This window comes from Lontra canadensis, unplaced genomic scaffold (assembly GCF_010015895.1).
Source record: "Lontra canadensis isolate GAN:19392208 unplaced genomic scaffold, GSC_riverotter_1.0 scaffold16, whole genome shotgun sequence".
In the NCBI taxonomy this organism is placed as follows: Eukaryota; Metazoa; Chordata; class Mammalia; order Carnivora; family Mustelidae; genus Lontra; species Lontra canadensis.
Window position 1 is genome coordinate 7,008,162 of NW_022631010.1, and position 21,494 is coordinate 7,029,655.

Consider the following 21,494-nt stretch of genomic DNA (forward strand, 5'->3'; position numbering starts at 1 on the left):
CTTCAGCTCAGGTCATGATCCCAGGGTCCTGGGATCGAACCCTGCATCCTGCTCCCTACACAGCAGAGAGCCTGCTTCTCCCTCTACCTCTGCCTGCTGCTCTTGCCTACTTGTGCTCTCTATCTCTATATTCCTGTCAAATAAAGAAATAAAATATTTTTAAAAAATTGAGGGGGGCGCCTGGGTGGCTCAGGGGGTTAAAGCCTCTGCCTTCAGCTCAGGCGTGATCTCAGGGTCATGGGATCGAGCCCGGCATTGGGCTCTCTGCTCAGCAGGGAGCCTGCTCCCCACCCCCCCACCTGCCGCTCTGACTGCTTGTGATCTCTCTCTCTGTCAAATAAACAAGTAAAATCTTAAAAAAAAAAAAAAAATTAGGAGCTCTATACCAGGAACTCGGGAAAAAAAGCAAACATTTTTTTTAATTATACCACACTCATCCTTCAGGTCCTGGCCCAGTGTTCCTTCCTCCAAGACCACATCCCAGAACCCCAAACTAAATGGTCTTCCCTTGTTCTCTCCCAGAGAACCGTATTAATTTTCATCATGGTACTTCCCACAGTTTTTTCCTTGCTTCATATCTGTGCTCCCAGAATCAAAGCTTAAGAGAACAGGTGCACTGTCTCTTTCAGACACACACACACACACACACACACACCTCTCCAGCCCCTAGCACACAGTCACATGCAAATACATGTATGTAAACTAGATCTTCAGGAGAAGTGCTGAGTCTCAAGGAACCAGAGGGACCAGCCTCTCTGAGGGAAAGAAGTTGGTGGAGCCCGTTGATGGCACGCTCTCAAGGGCATGTAGAGGCCACATGCTAATTCGGTAGCTCATGAGCAGGTCTTACGTATATTCTTGGAACATGCGTACAGATTGAGGTGACCCTGCTGCCAGGTACCAGCCCAGTAAGGAGTCGTCCCTTCTGGTGGAAGACTGAGTGATACCATCAGAATTGGCTGGGACCGTGGAATCTTGTGTAGCAAACAAGGACAAATGGCGCTCTTGTCATTTCTTCTTTTGAAGGTGGAACCTTTGGACAAGAACCCAGTGCTCCCCACCCCCGGAGTTTGTTTAAGAACTCAGAATGATGATGATCTTTTAACTTAGAAAAGAGTCCTTTTTATGAACACGAGGAATGAAATATTTTCCCCAAGCAAGTTAACCAGGTCCCAAAGGATCTAAGTGACAATAAGGGGAAAAGAAAGGTATCCAGACAATCCTAAGCAGCACTCTGAAGAACAGCTCAGATAACACAGAAAAGAGAATGGGGGGTGCGGTACAGGGCACTCAGGGATTCAAGTGAGAAAATCATTGTGAGGGGAGTTAGAAAGAGTACTTCAAAACTCAGGCACAGTGAAGTAAACTCTAGACTCTGACAAATCCATTAAGCCCTCTTTGTATCTTAATGAGATGCTACTTGAGACTCCAGTAGGAGCCTTGTGAATGAAGAGGGAAATAATAAGACCCCATTGCTTGCTTGCCGTAAGAATCAGATGAAGTCATGTATGTGAAAGGGCTTTGTATCTGGGAGCATGGTGCCAGGGTGGTCAGGACAACTGGTAGTAGTAAGAGGGACCAACACTCTGTGGACATCTTTGTGGCTGGGGTCACAGATGCCTTAGAGGCCAATGTCTGAGTGAGGATAAAAAAGGAGAAATAGGTGATGTCACATCACTTGGCCCAGTAGAGGGCATGTAATGGGAATTTCAGTTAGAGGCGAGATACAATGTTCTTGTAAAACTTAATTACTTGAACTTCTGCTAGACCCTTGCCACACTGACAACATTCTGACAAGTCCATTTCACATTCCAGAAGATAGACGGGAGTATGGGTTCCTGCCTCTCTGGATCTAATGCTGACCAGAATAGTGAAGTGCAAGTTGCAGCAGCTCAGTAAGAAGCAGTGTGTCTCTGTGTTCAAGCTGGGTTAGAGGTCAAGGCCAGGCCAAGAAAATGCATACGTAGTTTTAGAAAAGCCAGATTTGTGAGTACAGGAAATGATAACCATTAGTTAATAGTCTTGCCCTCTGGAGAGAATGTTCAGGATGCTCTCAAAAATATCATTCTAGGGACGCCTGGGTGGCTCAGTGGGTTAAAGCCTCGCCTTCAGCTCAGGTCATGATCCCAAGGTCTTGGGATCGAGCCCTGCATCAGACTCTCTGCTCAGTGGGGTACCTGCTTCCTCTTCTCTCTCTCTCTCTCTCTGCCTGACTCTCTGCCTACCTGTGATCTCTGTCTGTCAAATAAGTAAATAAAATCTTAAAAAAAAAAACAAAAAATCATTCTAACTGCACAATAGTTAAGCTGGTGAGAAACAGAGGTCCCAAACACTGAGCTCTCACACAAATTGTGAGTTTGCAAAAGACATAGACTAGAGGTAGAAAGAGAAACTTAGAATCAAGGCATGGATTTTTTTGAGAATAGTCTCAGGGAAGTATAAACCTTTGAAAGCAAGAACAGGCTTAGGACAAAAAGGTGAAATGTTTCTTGTTTTCTCCTTAGGTACAGAGCTGACAGAAAGTGAGAGACCCTTAGCCTGGGGCTAGTGTCCTAGTTTTGAAAGAGAAATGCACGTCTTTGATGATCTCTGAATGACATTGGCAAAATGTTAATAATTGCCAAGGCTAAGTGATGGACGTAGGAATTCACTAGATCATTTCCTCTACTTGTGTGTATGTTTGAAAATTTTTCACAGTTTAATGTTTCTTTAAATTTCATTTACATGGGAAAATCTAGAAAACAGTTGACAAGAGGGACTGCAGTAGGGTGAACACTGAGTTACAGCACTACCTATACCCAAACTGTGGTAGGAAGGAAAGAAGGGAGGTAAATCAGTGAGTGCCACCTTTTTTGAAATAACTAGAATGTTCTTTGTTGTTGTATTACCCTAGGAGAAATCTCATACACATATCAGCTTTGAGGAACAATCACTGTGTGTTAGTATGCTGTTTGTGTCACTTCTTAGAAAAACTGGAGGGCACCTGGGTGGCTCAGAGGATTAAGCCTCTGCCTTCGGCTCAGGTCATGATCTCAGGGTCCTGGGATCGAGCCCCACATCAGGCTGTCTGGTCAGCGGGGAGCCTGCTCCCCCCCGCCCCCGCTCTCTGCGTACTTGTGATCTCTCTATCAAATAAATAAATAAAATCTTAAAAAAAAAAAAAAGCTGGAATCAGTAGAAGAAACTGGGTTGCTGTTGTTTTTAACAAATCTGTGTTGAAGATGGAAGCCCCTAGGCCAGGAGGTGGTGGAGGGGAAGAGGACACAGACCTGAGCGGTACTGTCTTACATCTCTAGATTGAGGGTAGTCCTAGGAGAGGCCTCTGAGTGGCACCAAGGTGCTCGCTTCCAAAGACTTAGTCCTGTGTTCAACTGTATTGGTGGCATCTTGACCAACTTGGAAGCTGTTCTCATTCCCTCCTTGCCCTTTCATGTGGATTTGCTGCCTCCTTGTGTTCCTATCATAATTAAAATAACAAAAAGCAGGAAACCAAGAAAGACAGATTACCCTGAGACTCCTTTATTGCTTCTCCCTGTTCTCCCCAACTTCTCCTGGGTGAGGCGTGCCCCCCAGGACATTCTTCTATATTTGTAATTCACTCCCTGGGTGGACCGCATCCAGATTTATTACTTCAGATACACCACTGCCCCTCGAACATCACAGGTTTTTTCCTGCAGGTCCACTTATACGTGGATTTTCTTCAATAAATACAGTACAGTAAATGTACTTTCTTTTCCTTATGATTTCCCCTTTTCTTAAGATTTATTTACTTATTTGCACGAGAGCACAAGCAGGAGGGGCAGAGAGAGAGAATTTCAAGCAGACTCGGCGCTGAGATCGTGACCTGAGCCGAAACCAGGAATCAGATGCTTGACCAAGTGGGCCACCCACGCACTGCTTTATGATTTTCTTACTAACATTTGCTTTTCTCTACCTTTGCTTTATTGTAAGAATATAGCCTATAATACATATAACATATAAAATGTGAGTTAATCGGCTGTTTATACTATCAGTAAGGCTTCCTGTCAACAGTAGACTATTAGTAGTTAAGTTTGGGGGGAGTCAGAAGTTACACGTGATTTTCTACCGTGCGGAGGGTCAGCACCCCCAGCCCTCCCATTGTTCAAGGGTTAACTGTGTATGCTTATGACTCCCAAACGCCACCTCCAAGCCCGACCTGGCACCCAGCCTCCAGGCTCATGTGTCTGTCCATGACCTCTCCCTTTGGCGGTTAGGTGGAGATCTCAGAATTCGGCGTGTCTCACACTGTCTGCTGTCCTGCACCTGCTCCGCCCAGAGCCTTCCCTGTCTAGGTTGATGGCAAGTTCCTCGGGCCAGAACTTTTCTGTTCCATCCCCTCCCTCCAGCACATCAGGAAATTCTGTGGTCTCAGCCTTCACATTATGTCCAGATTCCAAAGTGCTTGAGCCACATCATGTCTCCTAGACTACTGGTCTCCCTGTTCCTGCCATTGCAACCCTAAAAGTCTCCTCAGCATCAGTTACATTGTGTTAACTTCTCTGCTTCAATACTAAGTTAGCTCCTCATCTCAGTCAGTAAAACCCAGTACCCTTAGCGTGCCTGCAGGCCTCCCAAGGTCTACTGGGCTTACCTCTCTGCCTTTCCCTGTGACCCATCTCCCCCCCACGCTCCAGCCATGCCAGCCTCCTGAGGTTCCTCCTTGCCTCTTGCTGTGCACAGCCACGCCCATTCCCCAGGTGTGTCTGTAGAACTCCCCTGAGCCACCTTCCACACCCCCTCCAAGTGTTGCTCAAATGTCACCTTCTCAAGAAATAAGACTCACACACTCTGACCGTTCTGCTTTAGAGTGATAGTGGCACTCCCGGACCCCCTTTTCCTTACCATCTTTTTATTTCCGTGGCATTTACTACCTTCTGACTTGCTCTATAAGTTGCTTGTTTATTTTGTTTATTTTTTATCTCCACCTGATGGAATGTCAACTCCATGAAAATAGCGGTCTTTTGTCCGGTTCATGGGTGTATTTTATGGGCCTAGAACAGGACCTGCCTCAATAGAGTATTGATTAAAAGGAAAATTGAGACCATCAGGGAGGCACAAGGACCAGGAGAGTCAGGACAGCCGAGAGGCCCAGTAAGACAGGAACCAGAAGGCTCTCCCCCAGTGATGACCCTGGCAAGCCCCTTCTCTTTGACATCAGGGAATTCATTGGAGATGTCTTTCCTTCATTCATGTTGGGGCAGCGGGGGGGCTGTGGGAGCCTTGAGAGTGTGGGAGTTCAGTCATCCTCACACCTCAGCGCGCCCCCTGCAGCCGGCTTGAGGGCCTACCTCCAGCCAGCAGCTGGGTGACTGGGGCTGCAGTTCCGGAAGCAGACCTGTGCTGCAAATGCCTTGTGTCTGTGCTTAACAGAAGTCCGTCATTCTGTCTGCTGTTGAGGTTGCTTTTCAAACCATCCACACCTGGTTTACAGAGGAGAGAACATTAAAGCATTTAGTTATAAGACCAGTGGCGAGTTATTCTCTGCTAATACTTTTAAGAAAGTTCTTTGGCTTGAGGTTGATCATTTTATTTTATAAAAATTATATGAGTTTATTCCCCCCTCTCCCTTTTTTTCTTTTTAACCAGAAAATAAAGATAGTTAAATTCTTTAAAAAGAAAAAAAAAAAAATTATATGAGTTTATTTTATAAAACTATGATTGAATATATATTATTATATATACATTTATTTCTTCTTGTGTTTTCCTCTTCCGTATGAAAAACTGGTTGTTACATTAATAACGAACTTTTCTCATTTTTTAAGGATTATCAGTAAAGGTTTGCTAAGTCAATTAAATAGCATGCGTGTCATTCATTATTATTACTCTAGGTTTTGTTTTTCTTCTTTGGGATAAGCCTTGAGGGGCCATTCTGATAAAAGGCCCGGTGGGCGGTTGGAGCTCTTAGCCAGTGCCTTTGGGGGCAGTATATGTAGTCCGGAAGCTCAGCTCTTCACAGGCTTCTCGCACTTGCTTCCTGTGAGCTGGGACATGGTTGTGGTGAGTCGTGAAAAAAGTGCTCGGAGTTGGGCTTTGGGGTGACCCTCCCTGCCTGGCCGAGGCATGGGTGGGTGATAGTACTGATTCTGGGGGCTGGGATAATAACTCAGTACTTTCCTTCCTCACAGTTGTTTCCTCTCTTTGCTCCTGGTGGCTGCTGTGGTTTGGAAGATCAAACAAAGTTGCTGGGCCTCCAGGCGGAGAGAGGTAAGCCTCAGGGGATGAAGGTTCATGAATGCCTTGTGAGAGCTTCTTCTTTTCTGTTTCTCTAAAGCAAGTCAGTTTTAGCGACTTAGTGATAATTGATAGACATATCACAGGGGGACTCGGGCTGCCCTGTCTGCAGAATGTGGTCTGTAGATTTGGATTAGTGTATATAAAGTAAAATTAGTTCTGTACCACATGCCTTTAACTTTCTAAAAGGAATCTTTAGTATTTTTAGTCTTTAGTATTGACTTAACAGCTGCTAATTCTACTCTTTCTAGCAGCAGTCTGTCCTTAACTCAGGCAGGAGATCTGGGGGCTCAGAAGTAGGGCTTTTCATGAGAAGGAGGGTAAAATCAACCAGCTAAGCATCTCAGAAATGTCTCATCGCTCAAAGATAAATCAGTGTCTAGTTAAGTTTTTGCTTGAATTTCATTTTTTTAATGAGTCTTGATATATATCCAGAACTCTGTTCCAAAAGTAATATCGAAATGCAGTAAGATGAAACCAGAGAGGGACACAAACCATAAGAAACTCTTAATCTCAGGAAATAAACTGAGGGTTGCTGAAGGGGGGGAAGGGTGGAAGGATGGGGTGACTGGATGATGGAAATTGAGGACGGTATGTGTTGTAGTGAGCACTGTGTGTTGTATAAGACTGATGAATCACAGACCTGTACCCCTGAAACTAATAATACATTATATGTTAATAAAAAAAATACTAAGTCTCACAAATATTTACAATTGTGACCAGTCAAATAAATAAACTTGGTTAAAAGTGACAGCATAAACTCTTCATTTATCACACCTTTCACCGATGTTATTACTCTGCCTTCTAGCAGTCCTGTCTCCTATTGCATTGTTGATATGGAAGGGCACTGAGGTCTAGGCTGACCGCACTCCTCGGTCTTCTGTATCTATTCATGCCCTTTTCTATATAAAAATTGATCTACAGATAAGATTTAGAAGAGAACGGAAATATCCCAAATCAAAACTCAGAGACCCGCAGTACTGTTACCAGAACATTAATGTCTGTAATGAGGGCCTTCTCCTGGGGGCCGTGACCCCTTTTCTGACCCACATAAAGGTGATGTTAGCACAGAGGTAATGTTGCATCCTTTTTATTATCATTCTTAAAATTCAGTGGGTAACATATTCAGAGGAATTTTTTTTAATAGCCCCATTACTAATACATTTTAAAACCCAATGAATTGTACCATTTTTTTTAATTGTACAGTGTTCTTAAAAAAAAAAATGTTATCCAAACAGAGTAAGAAAGAAGTGGGAATCCTCAATAAACCAGTAGCCAGAGAAGGAATTTGAAAGGTATCAAAATATTACTCTCTCCATGAAGGGCATTACCCTAGGAGTTTCCATTTGAGATGAGCTTATGGAAATAATCATAATGGTCTATTTCTCCTTGAGTGTTTAGGAGAATTATTTCCAAAATACCTAAACTGTTCCAGATAAAGGGAAAAGATGGAAAGCTTAAAGAGTCCTAATTCATTGTATGCATAGAAACTTTGAAACCAAAACAAAGGCCAGTCACACAGTGACTGGATGTGGAGCAGTCTAATTTACCAGTGTAATAAAAGGATCATTTGCTCCCAGAAACCCTGTCAGAATACCTTATATCAGGGGCGCCTGGGTGGCTCAGTGGGTTAAAGCCTCTGCCTTCGGCTCGGGTCATGATCCTGGGGTCCTGGGATTGAGCCCCACATCAGGCTCTCTGCTCAGCAGGGAGCCTGCTTCCTCCTCTCTCTCTGCCTGTTTCTCTGCCTACTTGTGATCTCTGTCTGTCAAATAAATAAATAAAATCTTTAAAAAAAAAAAAAAAGAATACCTTATATCAGTGGGTAAAAATAGTACCTAAATTTTTAGTAGTGGCCAAGTAATCACTTAGTCATTTATTGAAATTCAACACTGGTTCCTGCTTTAAAAACTAAACTCTTAGTAAACTCAAAAATAATACCTCCTTTTAACACTATAAAGAATATCCAGATAACCAACATCACTCATGATATAAAAATACTAGAGGTTGTACCAACAAAATCTAGACAAGTTTGTCTTAAGAAGAGCTGGCATTTGAGCATTTCTAAATTCCAGGCACTGTTCTAAGAGGTTTTATATAGATTAACTGATTTATTCTTCATAACAAGCCTGTGAAATACTTACTGACCCTGTTTCACAGATGAGGAAACCGAAGCTCGGGGAGGCAGAAAAATAAATTACTCTGTGCCTCATTGCACAGTTACTATGAGACCAAACTGGGCTTTAAACTTGGGACTTCAGTCCTCACGGGCCACGTGCCTAGTCCTATAGGCCCCATTGTCACTTAATTCTGTTCTGGATATTATAAGCTGTGCACTCTGAGAAAGAGAAATAAGTTTTATTACAATTGGAAAGGGGGCAAAGTTACTATTTTCAGATAAGATGATAGAAGCACAGTAGAGTAGCGACTTGCATGCATAAAAAGTAATAAAGTATATAAAAAATAAGTCTGTGAAGACAGCCGACTAGAAAATGTTTGCAACATACTTGAAAGAAAATATGGAGAGGATGAACACCTTGTAGAAAAAGGTTTTTTAAAAGTATATTATGACTCTAAATAAAAATTTAAAAAGCTATTTCTTCATTCTGTAGGAATGGTGAATGTCTGGTGAAGGAGAGATTTTCTTTTCTTTAGCCACACCAGAGAGCATGCTTTATCAAGGAGGAGGGAAGAATTAGAAGATTCCTACCTTGCAGGGTTAGGATAGGCTTTATTTAGGTTCCGTAAGAATAATAGTTTCTTCAGCATATTATTATTTTTTTTAAAGATTTTGTTTATTTATTTGACAGACAGAGATCACAAGTAGGCAGAGAGGTAGGCAGAGAGAGAGGAAGGGAAGCAGGCTCCCCGCTGAGCAGAGAGCCCGATGTGGGGCTCAATCCCAGGACCCCGGGATCACGACCTGAGCCGAAGGCAGAAGCCTTAACCCACTGAACCACCCAGGCTCCCCCAGCATATTATTTTTTAAATCATTTAAATTTCTTTAGAAGCCCCAGATTAAACTTCTTTAAGAATTACCCCACCCCTAAAAAAGTATGCTTATGACAACAGTGTTTATCAACAAATTAACTAAGCTTTTACCCTTGCCATTTAAAATTTCTCTAACTGTGAACCCAGCTGTTGAGAATATATTTCGGCATTTCCCCAGCTTCAGTCATGGCTTATCCCTCTCAGATTTGTAGAAGAAATGACTTACTGGGATTTATTACAGAAGTCATAGCAGTTGACACTCCTGAAGGGCTTGCTGGACGCCTACACACATTACCTCCTGCACTCTTCCCAAAGGAACTTCCAAACCAGAGGAGCGTGGGTGCTCTGTCCTGCTGTGACTCCAGCTCTGAGAATAGCACAGAACCCAAAGTAGGGTTGCCGCTTGTATTTGTTGAGTAAGTGGACCAACAGCTTGACGAGATGTAGAATGTTAGTGTTTTAAGAAAATGTTTAGGATAAAAATATCCTTCTAAAACAGAGCCCTGATCTATCCAGACTAAGATTCTATCTCCTTCCTACCATAGTTCCAAGGGGGCGGTTTGCAGTCAGGCCTGGTTGTCTTCCATGGCATGACCGACCTCCAGGCTTCAGTGACATGCCCAGATTGCTAATATCCTCAATGATACATGATTGATATATATTGATCCCACCATGTGCAAGGCGCTGAGCTGGGTTTTGAAGTGTTTCCTTTGAACCTGCTAACACTCTTAGGACATTAAAAACCCATTTCAGAGAAGAGGGAACTGAAGCCCAGAGACTTTAAACACCTTTTTTTAAGGTGATACAGCTGGAAAGCATTGGATCAAAGATTCATATCCAAGCCTCCCTAAATCCAGAGCCCCTGCTTGTGCCTCTCACTGTGCCAGACTTGACATGTTTTTGTTTTCAGCTTATACCACCCCTGGGAACAGAGAGCTCTTTCCATTCCTATCTGCAGTCTCAGTACAAGTTTCAGTAGGAAGGAAGAAAGCCTGGCTTTAGTAATAAAAACACGAGGAGACAGGGCTACGTCATTTATTTCATGTACTTAACAAGCAGGCACCACAGCACTCTGTCCATTAGTACTTATCCTGTATCTCTAACCAGTAAGGACTTTTTTTCTTTAATATACAACGATAGTGCTGTCATCACATCCAACAAAATTTAGTAAGTCCTGATGATACCTCGTCTGTGTCCAGTTTTCTCCAGCTGTCTCAAAAATAACGTTTTGGACTTGATTTGTTTGAAGCAGGGAGGATGAGGTACTTTTAATATGTTGCATCCCTTATTAAATTCCCCTCAGCACTCGGTCTGCTAACACTTGCCATAATATTACTCCGTAGCAACTTCTTCGAGAGATGCAGCAGATGGCCAGTCGCCCCTTTGCCTCCGTAAACGTTGCCTTGGAAACAGATGAAGAGCCTCCTGATCTTATTGGGGGGAGTATAAAGGTGAGAACGTGATTCAAAAGTCCCGAAAACTTGTAGAGAACAAGAGCCTTATTCTATTGCCTCGTAATTATGTGTTCCTCTCTCTCTTTAGCCATCAGACAGCACGCCGATGTCACATATTCTTTTGCTTTCATTTTTCAGTCTTTCATTCATGTTGTTAAGCATTCTCGTGGTCAAAGAATTTGAAAATATAAATGGTTTGCCTCAAATTCTTATTAAGTATTCTGTGACATAATACTTTAAAATTTATATTGGAAAAGAGCTAAATTGCAACATTGCTTTTTATAAGGAGTTTAGGGAATTTTCTTAAAGGGGCAAAAATTATGAGTCACTATGCATTCCATGGAATATAAATATTTCTGACTCCTCCAAAAGGAAATGAGGAAGAAAGTGAGAAAAGTTTCTCTTTTGGCAAAATGATGAAATATTTCAGATACTCTGGGAAAACAGCTATAGATCCTGAATTTTAAAATACTTATTAAAGCATTACTGAGCTCAAAGGAAGTAGGTGTAATTCCCAGGGAATACTCTCCTATCCCCCACCCCCAAAAAGAATAAATCGTGAACCCAAGCCAGAACGATGTGTGGTCTGAAGTGGTTTCAGCTTGGTAACACACGGTGACTCCCTGCTGACGTAGGTGCAGATCCTCTCTGTGGGAAAGCATCCCCAGTCCAGCCATGTAGGATCCCCACAGATCAAGATCAAGCCATCAGAGCTCACCAAGAACAAGAGAGACAACCCACTGGGAATAAGAGTTAGCAGACGCCATGGACAGTGGTTTAGACAGAACTTCCCATGTCAGAGTGGCATCTCAGGCACATAATATAGCTCTGTCTGAAATGTTTAAAGATGGGAAAGATGGAGTTGTAAAGATGAGGAGACCATAAATCAAAAAGGACCGGATCTTAAAAAGAACCAAATGGAACTATTAGAAATGGAACATACGAAGACACCTGGCTGGCTCAGTTGGTAGAGCATGTGACTCTTGATCTCGGGGTTGTTGAGTTCCAGCCCCATATGGGGTGTAAAGATCACTTAAGTAGATAAATAAACTTAAAAAAAAAAAAAACATGGACTATATAGGGGTTGAGATTTTTTAAATAACTCAGTTTACACATTAAACAGCATGTCAGACACAAGTGAAGACAGAATTTTTGAACTGGAAGATGAATCTGAAGAAATTACACAGAATGCAGAACAGAGAGACAAGAAGATGGAAACTGTGACAAATGATAAGAATATGGAGGATAAAAGAAGAAGACCTAACGTGGCTTTTATACTATATTGTGGGATTGCCACAGTGTGAAGAAATCGGAATGCTTGCGCACTGTTCATGGGAATGTGAAATCATGTAGCTGCTGTGGAAAACAGTATTGGTCTCCCTTAAAAAAAAAAAAATAGAATTGCCATGTAATCTGGCAGTTCCTCTTCTGGATATACCTGCTGGAATGGAAAGCAAGGTCTCAAAGCTACATTTGCACACCCATGTTCATAGCAGCATTATTCACAATAGCTAAAAGATGGGAGCAACCCTAATGTCCATCAGTAGATGAATGGGTGTGCAAAATGTGGCCTATACACGCAAGGAAATATTAGTCAGTCTTAAAAAGGGAGGAAATTCTGACGCATGCTACAACATGGGTGAACCTTGAGGACATTATGCTAAGTGAAATAAGCCAGTCACAAAACAAATACTGTATGATTCCACTTTTCTGAGTTATCTAGAGTATTCAAATCCCAGTGACAAAGTATAATGGTGGTTGTCAGGGGGTTGGGAGAGAGGGGCATAGGGAGTCAGTATGGGTGTAGGGGTTTAGTTCTGTGAGAGGAGAAGAGTTCTGGAGATGGATTGTGGTAATGGTTGCATAACATGATACTTAATATCTCTGAAGTGTAAACTTAAAAAGGGTTAGGATGGAAGAAAGGGTTGGGGGGAGGCGCCTGCATGGCTCAGTTGGTTAAATGTCTGTCTTCAGCTCAGGTGATGATCCCTGGGTCCTGGGGTCGAGCTCCATATCGGGATCCCAGCTCAACAAGGAGTCTGCTTCTCCCTCTCCCTTCCACTCCCCCTGCTTGTGCTCTCTCTCACCCTCCCCGCCCCCACCCCACCAAATAAATAAATAAATAAATAAAAATAAGAGGGTTAGGATGGGGAGGGGGTGCCTGGGTGGCTCAGTTGGTTAAGCGTCTGTATTCGAGGATCCTGGGATTGAGCCCTGTGTTGGGCTCCCTGCTTAGCAGGGAGTCTGGTTCTCCCTCTCCTCCCCACTTGTGTTCTCTTCGCTATCTCTGTCTCTGTCTCTTTCTCTCTCAAATAAAAGAAGTCTTAAAAAATAAAAGGGGTTAAGATGGTATATGTTATCTGTATTTATTATATTAAAAAATAACTGGGGGGGGGGGCGGAGAAAAGATCACCAAAAGGAAATGACAGAGCAAAGCTGACTTCTCATTAGTAACACCAGAAGCCAAGCGAGTGTGGAAGAATGTCTCCAAATGACATCAGGAGGAGAACTGCCAGTCTAGGATAGCGTGCCCCTGAAACTGCCTTCCAAGAACGAGGACAGAAGGAAGATTTCTTCTGATGAGAGGGAAAGCAGAGTTGACCACCACAGACCTGTACAAAAGAAATGTCTGCAGGATGTGCTGGGAGAAAGTTAAACTACCCAGAAGGATGGACTGAGGAATAAGAAGGAAGAGTGAGAAAATGAAATGGTAAGCATATACACATCTAAGCAAATATGATAAAATAACAATATGTGGGATTAAAAAAAATAGACAAATTGAAAGTACTGAGAGGCACCATACATATTACTCTGTCAAAGGCTTTACTGACTCTCTTTCCAGGACACATACGCTCTCACCTTCTGGCTGCTCTGGCTCAGTGTTCTCTATTTAACGCTCTCCATTTCCCCACACCTCTAAGAGCGGTGCAGGTCCGCCTCGGTCTTTGGGCCTCCTCTCATGCCTTCTACACTCACTCCTTTGATGTCCGTCTTAGTCTGTTTGAGCTGCATACAAAGTAGCAGAGACTGGGTGTCCTAGAAATGACAGAAATTTCTCAGAATCTCCGAGGCTAGGAAGTCCAAGATCAAGGTGCTGGCAGATTTAGTGTCTGGTGAGAGCCCCCTTCCTGGTTCGTAGATGGTGCCTTCTCACTCTGACTTTACGCGGTGGAAGGGGCTAGGGAGCTCTCTGGGGTCCCTCTAATGAGGGCGCCAATCACCTCTCAGAGGCCCTACCTCCAAATATTGTATTAGGCATTAAGATTTAACACACGAATTTTAGAAGGACACATTCAGACCCACAGCAGTGATCTTTTCCATCGTGGGTTCATCTTAACACCATGATCTCAGAGCTCTCCTGGGAGCCACCAACTCCTGTATCCAGTTGGTTGCTTACTCAGCATCCCCACTTGTCTTAGCAGCAGTCTCAGAGTTGACCTATCCAAAGCTGAGCTGTGGATATTATCCCCCCAATACCTCCGCTTGGCATATTGCCCCCAACTCTGTACATCATCTGAGCCGCTCCAGGCCAAAGTCCTGGAGTTGTGCTTGGTCCGTGCTTGCTGTCATTCTCATCGGACAGTCAGTCCATCAGCACATGTCTTTGATTCTGTCTTCCACCCCTGCACACACCTGCGCCGCTGTCACCACACTGATCTAAACCACTGTCCTCTCACCTAACCCATCCTTCCTGTGCTGCAGCCACAGCGGTTCCAGAAGTCATTTTCTTCAACCAAATTGAAAAAAATGAATGACACATTTGGGGGTATGGAGACAGAATTCTAAAGATGGCCACCACAATTCCCCACTCATGGTTTTTCAGTCCATCACTATTCTAAGTGCTGCTCTGAAGGGACTGGGCAGAAATCATACAAATCCCAAGGTAGCTGAGACCTTAAGACACTGAGGGGTTTTTCTCTGTGTGGTGGCAGAAGAGGAAACATGCAGAGGACTTGGCATGCCAGCACTGATTTGAAGCTGGAGGGGCTGCGGGAGGAAGCCTCTGGAAGAGAGTGGCCCCTTGCAGCAAGGAAGTGGGAACCTCAGACCTACAGTTGCAAGGAATTGGATTCTGCCGGCCACCTGAGGGCACCTGACAGAGCTTTGAACAGATCCTTCCCTAGAGCCTGCAGAAAAGAGCCAGCCCAGATGCTAACTTGACTTCTACCTGTGAAGATAAGAGCTGAGATCCTGGAGACCTTGGAGAGATAAGAGCTGGGAATTTCCCAGAACTGATGGAAGGGATGAACAGACCTATATCTGTAAGCAGGAACCCTATGGAGCTCTTCTGGACTTCTGACCTGCCCAACCGAGCTAGATAATAAATAAGTCCTGCAACAATGGCCACAACAGCCAAACTATGGAGAGAATCTAGATGTCCATCAACAGATGAGTGGATCAAGAAGATGTGGTATAGATACACAACGGAATACTATGCAGCCATCAAAAGAAACTAAATCTTGCCGTTTGTGACCACATGGATGGAACTAGAGGGTATTATGCTTAGCGAAATAAGTCAATCAGAAAAAGACAACTATCATATGATCTCCCTGATATGAGGTAGTGGAAATGCAACATGGGGGGCTTGGGGGGTAGGAAAAGAATAAATGAAACAAGATGGGATCGGGAGGGAGAGAAACCGTAAGAGACACTTAATCTCACAAAGCAAACTGAGGGTTGCCAGGGGGAGGGGGGTGGGGTTATGGACATTGGGGAGGGTATGTGCTATGGTGAGTGCTGTGAAGTGTGTAAACCTGATGATTCACAGACCTGTACCCCTGGGGCTAATAATACATTATATGTTTATAAAAAAAATGAAAAATTATAAAAAAATAAGTGCTGCCGTAAGCAACCAAGATTACACAGCAATAGAAACTAATAGAGGACATCTTTAAAAATCACGATGGGGATGGGGTAGCTGGGTGATGGACATGTAATGAGCACTGGTTGTTATATAAGACTGATAAAAGATGGATGAATCACTGACCTCTACCTCAGAGGCCAAGAATACCTTATATGTTAATTAATTGAATTTAAATTTTTATTAAAAATGAAAAAAAATTTCAGAAATGAAGGCTGCATCATTAACATGTGAGAAACCCCGGTTTAGGTAGTTCTTTGTTATCTCCCACCAGACTGTTCCCAAACCCATTGCCCTGGAGCCGTGTTTTGGCAACAGAGCTGCTGTCCTCTCTGTGTTTGTGAGGCTCCCTCGAGGCCTTGGTGGAATCCCTCCTCCTGGGCAGTCAGGTGAGTAGATGAGGGCCGGTGACGAACAGGACGTGAACATGGGTGTAGAAGTGATAATGAACCGGAGGCCTGTGCCTACCTCCTGTCATTGTGAGGATCCAGGGAGATGATCCCATTGTCCCTGGTGTTCCCTACACTGTCTGTCCTGAGGTCATGGTTCCTTCCCAGGGATGAGCTGGGAGCACCCCGTTCCCTCTGCCTCCCGACGGTGGTGACACTCCCGGCCACACCTTCCCTTGCTGTGCTTTTGCCTTTTGCCGGCTCTGGCTTTTCTCCCTTGTTCAGCCCTGACTGTAGGCCTTCTGCCCTCCAGCCATATGCTCATCCACAATCGTCTTACCTACTCTAGTGGCCCCAGCTAGCTCCTTCAAGCTGGCCACCCTCAACTTGGTATTTCTAGCACTGCTGCATTTCTTTTGCCTTTCACTCTGTTTTAGACAGAAGGCACAGTTTTAACAACTTATACGAAGTCTTAGAAATGTACTCACAATCCACCAGTGTTCATTGTTCTCTTTCCTTTCCAGCCCTGGCCAGCTTTGTTGAAATAATTGTATAGATCTCATTTTTATTCTTCTTTTTTCATGTAACTATCATAAATATTTTAATACTTTACTGCCCCACGTTTTTACCAGTTTCTTTTATGCAATTCCATCAAGTATACAGATCATGATTTCAATAGACATCCTCTTATCAAAGGCCAGGGAGATATGGAATACAGTTTTGGAAATATCCTGATTAATTGTGGAATACTCTGAGGGATGCCTCAGACAAGATGCACCATACGTTTTAGACAGCTTTCAGTTGAAATGATTTTGGGGGTCAGGGTTGCCTTAGCCAGAGAAAGCCTCGTGTCTGTGATAAAGTATGTTCTAGAATCCTTGCCCAGCCCGGAGCTCTGCAGCGAGTGCAGCCTTCAGATCCAAAGCCGCCTCCGGCTGAGCTCTTGAAATGGTTTCTGGGTCCTCACGAGCGAGGCCTTTAGGCTCAGCCAGGCCAGGCTTTATTGTCTTCATTTCATAGGGGAACTGCTTGATTTGCTCTCACCTGGGAATATGAGTTCAGCTCCTAAATCAGCCTTACCCATGTCAAGGTCAGAATGACGCAATGTCCTGAACTCCGGAGCATTGTCTCCTGTCACTTCCCAGCTCAGCAAACTTGGCCTGTACTCCCTGAGAGCAAGGCCCTGGCTAGAGTAGGAAGTGACAGGCTTGCCATACTGTGACCATTCCTGCCCAGCCCATCTCCCTCAATTCCTGATGAAGGCCTACTCACTGCTTGAGACCCTCCCCAAGTAAGACCATCCCCCCATTTTAGATGGTCTCTTCTCTATTCCCTATTTTAGATGGTCCTTCCTCTGGACTCCCAGAGCACCTGGCTCTGCCTTTGCTCAAAACAGTGTCTCCAAACAGTGGATTCCCCACTGCACACCAGGCACTTTACATAAAATATATCCCCACTGCCCCCAATGCCTCCATTTTATAGGTGAAGTAACAGGCGGCCCTAACATGGCCTCTGAGAACCTCAGCAGGGCTCTGAGCCTCCACTGGCTCGTTCCCATGCATTGAGAATCCAGCTCTCCACACCCGTGCCTTCCCCACCAAACATCAGGTGAATCAGTTCCTAGTACAAAACGAAGAATGGAACCACTAGTCCCTAAAGCAAAGGTGATGGAGGTGGTGAGGTGACGAGCCGGGTACCATTCTCAGATGTTCTCGTGGGTTCACTCAGTGACTCCTCACACATGCCCTGTACGTTATTGTCCCTATTTTACAAATGAAGAAACTGAGGCATGGGATGGTTAAAGATCCTTAGGTATTCCAAAGCCTGGCCCCAGAGTCTGTCCTAACCTGGTCATAGGATAGATAACGAAAATAACTAGTGCTGGCTGGGTGATGTGGAATGAATCTGAATTTACTGACAGTGCTGCTTTCTCTTGGCACCCTTCTGGAGGCCTGCAGGAAAAATGTAGCACTTAGAGCGTGACTGTAATCTTGTCTCAGTGCTCCAACTGCCCGGCAGAGCTCTTTGCTTTGTTGATCTGCTGAACAGCAAGCTACATCTGTTGTGTAAAAAGTGGTGGTGGGGGGGAGGATATGCATTTGTGTTTGCATCAGTAAACCCTGAAAGAATATATAAAAACTATTGAAAGCAATGCTGGGGTGGAGGGAAGCACAGTGTGGAACGAAGGAAGGTTTTTTCCCCTCTGTACTTATTTATTTGCTCATTGCACCCCGGGAATGTAAAAAAACAAAAATCAAAAAACTGTCTTCTGAAATTATGTTTAAAAACAAAGCAAACTGCTCCTCACCACGTGTTCCCCGTGGCTCCCCCCAGGTCTCGCAGTGGCCAGCGCCCTGGTGGACATTTCTCAGCAGATGCCAATAGCGTACAAAGAGAAGTCAGGAGCCGTGAGAAACCGGAAGCAGCAGCCCCCCGCGCAGCCCGGGACCTGCATCTGAGGCTGGGCTGGGGACTCTCCGTGAGCGAGCCAGGGGGGGCGGCGTGCCGGCGCCGTCTGCAGGGAGGGGGCAGGCGGGGAGACGCTGCGTGGAGCGGGCCGAAGACTGGAAACCCTCGACACATCCGACTCCTCTGCATGTTCACAAGCTTTCTTTGCCGGTTTCTCCCATCTGTGCTCCAGCATCTAACCTTTTACTTTTGCATAGGAAATAATGGATTGAATAGCAGGTCCAGGGGGGATCCAGTTGTTGCTGGAGGAGGCTGGGGCAGAGCCAGTGAGAGAGCTGGGAGCGACACTCAGGTTCACTTGCGGAAAACTGTTCTTGGGGCCGTCTCAACTTGCAAAAAAAAACAAAAGATGTAGTGTTTACAAGTAGACATTCACCACCAGTCGTTCTTGAACATGGTCTTTTAAAAACTAGTCAGATGAATGAATTCGTTCTCATCTGAAGCCTGCTATCTTTTTTAAAAGATGTGCTACTTATTCTCGCACGACGTAGGCAAATCTCTCTCTTGCAGGGAGTAGCTTTTTTCTAGTTGAGAACTCACAATGGTCCATCTCTTTTGAATCATATCAAACTAAGGTAGAAGGGGGCTATTTTAAATGTCAAGGTCAGCAGTGTTACCTAGAATGTAAACTGATGTAATAGGTAGTTTTCTATAGCAACTTGATTAATTTAGTCTTAATCCATTTGAAATCCTCTCCCTCTGTCTCTCCCTCTCTCTTGTCTCTCTCTTTCTCTCTCTCTTTCTCACTCACACACACACTTACACACACACACTAAGTGCCTAGACTTTAAATAGATCTAGCAATTGGAGAGTTAGTAAGCCTAAGTTTTTCCATAATTGCATTCCTGCATTCTTACAAAATTTAAATAGCTACCATTGGCAATCTGCTCTTTTTCTAAAATCTAATTTGCAGCCAGGAAAGAATTTTCTCACCCCAGGGAACGTTTAACCTAGCAGCAGGGACTGAGAGGAAAGCAGAAATGACCAAACTGTGAAAGCTCCTGTTGATGTTGCTGTCAAAAGACAAGACCACTAAATAAGGTGTGGTCCTCTTGTGCCCCCTGCCCCCCCGCCCCCCACTCTAGGCCTGACATTGGCTCCAGCCCTTCTGGCCGCTCCTGCCAGGACACCACTGAGGAAGGGACTTGTCCATGTCACGTGTCTCTCTCGGGCAGAAAAGAGCATGCCAGCGCTTGGGATCCCTGCGTCAGAGCAGCAGTGTGCCCTGTAGCCTGCCCTGAGCTGCTGGGTCATCCTCAGGCTGCGGGTGGAACTGCATGACCAGAGCCTGGAGAAGGACCTGGAACGTTTTGGTTTGCCCGCTCTCCTCCAGGAGAGGCTCGGCTCGGCACCCGCATCTGCCTTCCCAGCCCCGGGTGCTGGCTGTGGGCAGGGCAGGGACCACCGAGAAGGATGAAAAGCACATGGAGAAAATGGATGAGGAGGAATAACCATGCCATGTGGAAAGTGACCACGCTGAAGTGGGGCGGGGCGGTCCTGCTCTTCTCCGCAGGCCGCTGCCTGCGGGTTGTGGGGTCCCTGTGTATGGTGCTCTGGATTCTGGCATTATGCGGCAGCCTCCCCAGGTCTCCCTTCCGCTTCAAAACTTGGGTTCTCTGGCATTATCCCGTAGGGATGGATCTCTAGGTGACCACGCTCGTTTGTGAGTTTGGAGAAATTAATACTCAAAAGAGCAAAGACTGCAGCATTTCACCTTTAAATGCAGTGCCTAGAGTAGGAGTGCTGTCTCTTTCCCAGCACCAACCCCTCACCCATGAAGAGTTTCCTGGAAAGATGTTTCCATGGAAGTTGAACCCTAAAACACTATCTGATGCACAGAACACCTCTACCTGGAGACTCTCCTCTCAAAAAGCTGCTTTTTCACATCATTGGCAAAGAGCAGACAATTCTAGATAAGACCCCTTCTCTTCCAAGCTTCCCACACCCCTGCTCCACATCACGGCACCCACAGAGAGCCTGTCGCAGACTGGCGCCTCCCCCTGTAATTGCCATGAGGCCTCTTGGCAGAGAGAGGGAGGCCGCTGGAGAAGGAACTCCCACAAGGAAAAATCCTTGTTTGTTCAAAGGACCAGTATTTCTTTGGCCAAAGAAGTCTCTTCCCCATGGGTTCCCAGGCCTTGAAATAACATGCACCGTGTCCCATAACCACCTGGTTTGTTGTTGTTATTTTTTTCCTAAAAGTTTATTTTTAAAAAGGAAGGAAAAAGGAGCAAGTGATGTTTACTTTGCTCCAACAGTGGAGAAACAGCTGAATCCACCTGCTTATCCTCTGCAGCCAATGGCAAACAGCTTCCTCCGGGGTCAGGCCAGAGGAAGGGAGTGGCAGGAGAAGGAGGCACTCGGCTTAGGAGCCAGTTACCCAGAGGGAATCATCTGGAACTTCAGAGAGATGGCTGCGTGTCACAGGAGAGCCTGTATATAAGTTAAAATAGTCATGAAAACATTGATGTTGCACTTGTACATAATTATACAGTAGTGTCCAGAATGTTCAGACTTTCAGAGTGTACATAAAACAGAAAACTATGCTAATGTTATTTTTATTAAATGTAACAGTGTCTGAGTTTTACCTGATACGTTTTTGTGCCACATACCGGATATCCAGGTCTAAAGAAGTCCTCTCATTGGGCCCTGATACATTGATAACAAAACCAGGGGAAAAAAAAAAAGCATCCCCGTTGTGCCAGTGTGTCCAGATGCATTTGGTATGAATCGGTTGATTCTAAAACAGAAATCGTCTGTCAGTACACAAAGGAGAAATCAGGCCTGGAGCCCATTTAAACAGCGTTATGTGAGGAGCATCAAAGGCAGTGGGCCTGTTGCTGTCACCGCTGCTGGCTCTGCAAGGGAGTCGTGAATCTGTTAGCCTCTTGGTGCTGTGTCTGGCCAGGGATGACCAGTCTTGTCCTGAGAAGCATTTCTCTTAGTCTCTCAGTTCAAAGACCCTGTCAGATTTTCTAGAAAGGGATTTTCCAGGCTGCCTTTTCCGTTTGGTCCACGATTTTAACGACCATTTCCTAGGAGGGTGGTTCCCTGTTCTGAAAATCGGGGGTGGGAGGA

At 44.8% G+C, this 21,494-nt stretch overlaps 1 protein-coding gene across 2 annotated transcripts in view; it reads left to right on the plus strand.

The window, feature by feature from the left end:
* The window catches only part of ATRN (attractin), a 153,065-nt gene extending 132,062 nt beyond the window's left edge, over positions 1–21,003 (plus strand). Inside the window, exons 26-29 of one of the 2 annotated variants that reach the window (XM_032859078.1) lie at positions 6,147–6,225; positions 10,587–10,694; positions 15,833–15,951; positions 18,282–21,003. In XM_032859078.1, coding sequence (XP_032714969.1) covers positions 6,147–6,225; positions 10,587–10,694; positions 15,833–15,951; positions 18,282–18,771 — 796 coding nt within the window. In that variant the 3' untranslated portion in view covers positions 18,772–21,003. The remainder of the gene's footprint in view (positions 1–6,146; positions 6,226–10,586; positions 10,695–15,832; positions 15,952–18,281) is intronic. The other variant, XM_032859076.1, reaches the window with a different exon arrangement.
* Positions 21,004–21,494: the final 491 nt, after the last annotated feature.